General features: G+C 38.2%; 1 protein-coding gene across 1 annotated transcript in view; it reads left to right on the top strand.

Moving 5' to 3' along the window:
* Nucleotides 1-4823, top strand: part of LOC119310636 (transient receptor potential channel pyrexia-like) — a 25621-nt gene extending 20798 nt beyond the window's left edge. Inside the window, exons 9-12 of the mRNA XM_037586312.1 lie at nt 159-260; nt 1868-2038; nt 2132-2211; nt 4781-4823. Of these exons, the coding sequence (XP_037442209.1) occupies nt 159-260; nt 1868-2038; nt 2132-2211; nt 4781-4823 (396 nt within the window). The remainder of the gene's footprint in view (nt 1-158; nt 261-1867; nt 2039-2131; nt 2212-4780) is intronic.
* Nucleotides 4824-6023: the final 1200 nt, after the last annotated feature.

The following is a 6023-nucleotide window of genomic DNA, read 5'->3' on the forward strand; positions in this document are numbered from 1 at the left end:
TTTGAACCGAAACAGGAGGGAATTCCCCTATGTTGTTTTTCTTAAGAGGAAAAAATTATGTCCAGAAAAAAATTACTTTAGATAATTTACATTAGGGCGGTTTGAACTGTTTGGTCTCAGTTTATATGATTACGCTCTTCTGTGTTTGAATATTTCAGGATGACCTGTTATACAAAATGGGGCCAGCTTATCTGAAATTAGAAGGAACCAAGGCTTACAAGAGAAAAGATTGTGTTTCTGCAATAAATTTCTACTCCATGGTATGTGTTGTATTGTGCTCTTTTACCCAATTCCAAATTAATCAGTACCGCATTTTTTTTCTTAATTTATCATTATCGTTTAGGAACTCACATATGAATGGCTTGCAGAATTTTGAATCTCCTTTAATAATCCAAATAATAATACATAACGTGAATTTTAATTCATTCATCTGGTGCAACCACATCTGTTTTTTAAAATTCAATAATCCATACTGTGGATCTGTGCATAGGCTGCCTTCCTTTGATAATAGAGCTAGAGCCCCACCAAAACAGAAAGCTACTGTCGTTGTCTAACAGGCATATGTTTGTAAAGCTCAGGAACCGGTACATGGCTTGCCTCACATTGTAAATATACGGGAATTGTCTTTGTGATTTATTTATTTGTGTTATTAACAAAACTCCGTTTTGCCATAAGAAAAGATATCATCAACCCATGTAAAATGACATGATTACTCTTGTATCTAGTCAGTAGTCGCTAATTTCTTTCCACAAAAGTTAGACATGCTGTTGGTATCTTCACAGAATATTTGCTTTGTTAATTGCCTTCAACTCTGTTTGTTTCAGAACATTTGTGCACTGAATGAAGGATATTCCTGCTGTTTCTGTCCATATTAGTACTTCCCTCTGACCACATCAAGAGGAGTAGTTTGTTTTTCTTTTGTAAAGCGAGCCCAAGGAAATAGGCCTGAATGGAGAAACAGGATTTTAGAGTTTAGTTATTTTTCTGTTCACTGAAAACAATATGGGAGACCCCTACTTATGATTGTAGTTATGGCAGTATTTTCCAGCCTCTACCCCTATTCTAATGATAGAAGAGGTTACATGGTTGTGGCATGTTTTTCAATAGTTATATCTGGTTATTTAGCATTATTTTCTAGTTTGACTGCTAAATTAGTCTTTGGCTGGGAGAAACATAGTGAAACAGAGGGAGTACAATGGTATATAGTACCAAGTCAGACTGAACGATCCACTGTGCTCTAGTGTGTTGAAATATACCATGTTGTATTTGGATTATGTGGATGGATCAAATCGGCTAAGGCTTATGGGCTCACTACATGCTTTTCTTGGCACCAACCACTAAACCAACCCGATGAATCGATTAACCAGATCAATTACCTGATTATTAAACGTGTTGGCCTACTCATTTCAGAAGACTCTGATTGAGGGGGCCTTGAATTTGAACATGACCGGTTAAATTGAGCTATGTGGCAAGTTTTGGAGTATTTTGCAATCCTTAACATACTACTCCCTCCGTTCCAAATTACTCGTCGTGGTTTTAGTTCAAATTTGAACTAAAACCACGACGAGTAATTTGGAACGGAGGGAGTATACTGTAAATCCTCATGAGTTCAGAGTAGATGTCAGTATGAAATCTGCATGAGTTCAGACTTTATATAGAGAGAAAGCTATAATCCGAATGGATGCCTTAACCAAGTCCACTTTATATATTTTGATTTTTGAGTCTCCAATAGTCGGAAACCCAGTTTACCATGCTGACTCTCAACTACCTAACAATTTCTTGCGTACAGACGTGAGTAAAAGTTTAATCCTGTATGTAATGGCAGCTTTAGCAATGTGACAGTTGCTAGTGTGATTTGTTATTGCAGGCAATCAAGCTTAACCCTGGAGATGTAACCTTGCATTCAAATAAGAGCCTTTGCTGGATTAACCTGGGGGAAGGAGACAAGGCCTTGGAGGACGCCGAGTTTTGCAGGATGATACGGCCTGATTGGCCAAAGGCCTGTTACAGGCAAGGGGCTGCCCAAATGTTATTGAAGGTGAGATAAAACTTCACAATTTACAGCTACTCCTGCTGCTGTGGCCAATCCCTTTTTATCCCCTCATGACCACTGCAATTCATCTGTCTTCAGAACTATGAAAAGGCATGTGAAGCATTTCAAGATGGTCTGAAGTTGGACCCAACAAATGTTGAGATTGAGAATGCATTACGGTACCATACTTATCCCTGTCTCTGTGCCTATCTGTGTTGGAAATTTTAGTGTAATCTTAAACCTCACTCTGGATTCTATTACTCCCGTGCCATGATAAATCATATAGAGCATTATACTGAAACATGCATACCATGAATATCTTAAGCATGATATTCAGCTCAAGACACTAACTTGTTTGATAGCCCCTCCTATCACAAATATGTCAATTTATTTTTAGGTTTATTCAAAGTTGAACATTTTCAACTTTGACCCATCAATAGTTAAGTATCCAGACATACAACATACGGTGATACTACTTAATTTACGATGGAAGGTAATTTCCAATATATAACTCTTTATCCAAAACAATGCATGTTTAGAGAAATTGATGGTCAAAACTTCACCTTGTAGACCATGTTGGTGTCCCTAAACGACTTGTATTTGTGATCAGAGGGACTATATGATTCTAGTCTCAAGAGTGAATCCCAAAGAGCATCATACACACTTATAGGAGTATAACATAATAATGTCATGTTTTGATTACACAGGGAGGCAGTCAAGTCCTTGAAGATATCTCGTGCCAAAGTCGTTTCATGAACCGTCATCCTTTGATCAGAAGAGACCTGCGCAAAGCCAGGCTGTTTCCTTGCTGGCTTCCCCTTCGACCTCTAAAGATGTTGACGTGATTGTACATAGTATGCTGGGTCATGATGGTACAACCTTCAACCATTTCTTGCCACTGAACGCTGATCGTGAGTTTGAATTGAATCTCTAGACGTGCGTTGACAATTTGTCTGCATTTTCGTGCCAAAGTTCAGGATTCAGTGTCATATAATGCATGGTGCAGTAACATGACATTGGACGTTTTCAGCCATGAACTGGACGTGTCTTGAATTTCTGCCTCTAAGTTTCCTGTTTCCCATTCGGGTTTCTTGGATATTTTTCCCTGTATCTAGTATGTTTTTCTTTTTGAGTTGTCGTAGCTACCTAGTTTAGCAGTAGCCTCCTGCAAGAGTCATTTTCCCCTCTTTCTAATTGGGTCATCGATTGCTTCCCGAGTTGTAGTGCCGCGAACTCACTGACTCTGTCGTGGCTGAGTGCATCTGTATCTCGCTGCTAGCGAGATATTTTTTGTTTTTGAGGGAATGTAGCTTGATAGACGGTAGTGTCGCCTGACCAACTAGCAGCTTAGTAGATGTGAACATATGGAAAAAGGAATTCGCACCTGAGAGTGCTGAAAGAGAGAGTGGAAGTTAGTGTAGAAAGAGGGGCAGGCTTTAACCGAGGAGCGTAAAGCAAGTCAGTTAGAACTGCAGTTGTTAGAGCAATCATTAATGGCACAAATGGTGGGAACTAATATAATCAAACAAGTACTCCCTCTGTAAACTAATATAAGAGTGTTTAGATTACTAAAGTAATGTTCTAAACGCTCTTATATTAGTTTACGGAGGGAGTACATGAAGTAAGGTAAGTCATTTGTTTGAATTATTAGTTCTTATCTGCTGTATGTCAAAAGTATGCATATTCCATCGTATGCAGATTCCTTGATCCAAATGTGGTGCAATCACCTTTTTCGACTCCAAGTTGTACTGGGACCCTAGTCGCAAAATCTTATACTCCCTCCGATCCATATTACTTGTCGCTCAAACAAACACTGTCCGTTTGAGTGACAGGTAATATGGATCGGAGGGAGTACCATTTCTTCTCACCAATTGAGGCAAAGCTGTCCAGAGGAAAATGTTGCAATGTCACCATCGTGCGATGGTGAAAAATTATTACCATGCTATATACTGCAACAGCTCCCACCAATGTGAGGTGTGGGGAAGCAATGCAAGGGTGCCAGTTATGTGTATGTACTAAGGAGTAACTCATTCCTGTATGTATAAAACAAGCAGGAATTCAGTAATCATCGTTCCATCATATATTTGGAACACAACAGGGCAAAGCGAACAAACACCTAACATTAGTTGTTTTAGCAATTCCATTTTGGTTACCCTGCACATATAACTTACTCCCTCGGTAAACAAATATAGTCATCTAAAACGTCTTATATCTGTTTATAGAGCAAATACTACTTATGTTAGTTACATAATTTGGTCCATCGGTAGCCATGTATTTACAAAGAACTACAGTGGTAACCAAGGAATGCTAGGAAGAGAAGATTCCAGCATTGATGGCGGTGATGATGCTAGAATGGAGGATGGTTACCCCAATAGCTATCAAGCCATTTTTGTGTGATGCTAAGCGGTCTCCCATTGACGAGCTAGTCGTATTGAGCAGAGAACCTGGCAACAAAAGAAATGGATTATCAAGATGCAGAAGCACAAACTGGCTAGGGATTTTGATTAGTATAGAGGAACTGAGCTTACAATTGTAGTTTACCCATCCCATGCGCATCTTCTCCAAGTCAAACACAAAGACTTTATCATGCAGAACAAGATCTGCAATAAGAGGCACCAAATATTTCAGAATAAATTTAGCCATACAATGTTTGCATGAGCAAATTAACCAGTGCTCATATCGATACAATATGGGGAGTTAAAGAAAAGCGTGAAGTTCAAAGCCATGACTAATCTCCCAAGATAACAGGTTGCTTTCAAACCATGTTTACTATTGTATTTGCAATTATTGATATATCCTTTTGAGCAACTTAATTCATCTCATACTACCATGAAGCAATATCTTTCTTGAAGTCTAATACCTACGTGTGCATCCTATACTACTTAATTAGTCCACATGAAGATTACTAACCCCCGAGTATAGTGGTCTGCTCGTAATTATCGATGGACTGGCTCCTTTGAAACCCGATGCACAATATCTCTTCAATATCATTTTTTTTAGAGGAAAGGTCTTCATCCTGAAAACAATGATATGATACTGATACATTTGAGTCAAGCCCTCACAAACAATGCATGCGATATGTATTTGTAAAGATTTGAATTTAGTAAGGGTAGCATATGAAGGTTTTTGCACTACTTACATAATAACCCCTGAGTACAAGATAGTCCTTTGGAACCAATGTAATTGCAGTACCACCCTCAAAATATAATGTCACCGTTGGAAACAAAGAGGCAGTGCTGTGGAGAAGTAAAAAAAAAATGTTTTGTCAACTAAACCAAGATTTGAAGGACATGAACTATTTAATTTCCTTCTGAGGAAAAATAAACCTGTTGGATCTAGAAACAAAATAACAATCGTCTCCCATGTCCTCAAAAGTGCCTACAGATTGTACGACGGAGGCTTTTATCTGTAGATAGCCAATTATATTTCATTATGACTAACAATGGCACAAATTTGTTATTCAAAGTATTATTTAGATTGATCAATTATTAGTTATTCAAAGAAGAGATCGTGTGTCATATGATTATATGAAGAACTCACTGCACGGGTAACGGGACCATAAATCCCATCTGCAAGGTATATATGCTAAACTCGTTCCTGAATCCACAATTGTTCCTTTCGTATTTGATGTTGTAAACAAGGAAGAATCAATGGAGACGTCTTTACCATTGACATGAATGCTCTTCATATTCACACTGTAATGTGGCCTGCAATTTATTGGCAAAAAATGTCAAATAAAAATAATCCAGATATTCTACCAGGAATGGTAGAGTTCACATTCAATGGCACACGCACACACACACACACAAAGAGTAGCAGTGTTGCGTCCCCCATTTCTTTGGGAAAAAGGAGCATGAATGTGCACTCAAATCTACAAATTAAAGAACGTAGAACAAAATTCACACTTAATATCGGCAACTGAAAGTTTGTGCAGATAAATAAAACTAACATGTAAGTATGTAACACTACAGCAAGAGTTTTGTTGGAAAGC

This window comes from Triticum dicoccoides, chromosome 5B (assembly GCF_002162155.2).
Source record: "Triticum dicoccoides isolate Atlit2015 ecotype Zavitan chromosome 5B, WEW_v2.0, whole genome shotgun sequence".
NCBI classification, from domain to species: Eukaryota; Viridiplantae; Streptophyta; class Magnoliopsida; order Poales; family Poaceae; genus Triticum; species Triticum dicoccoides.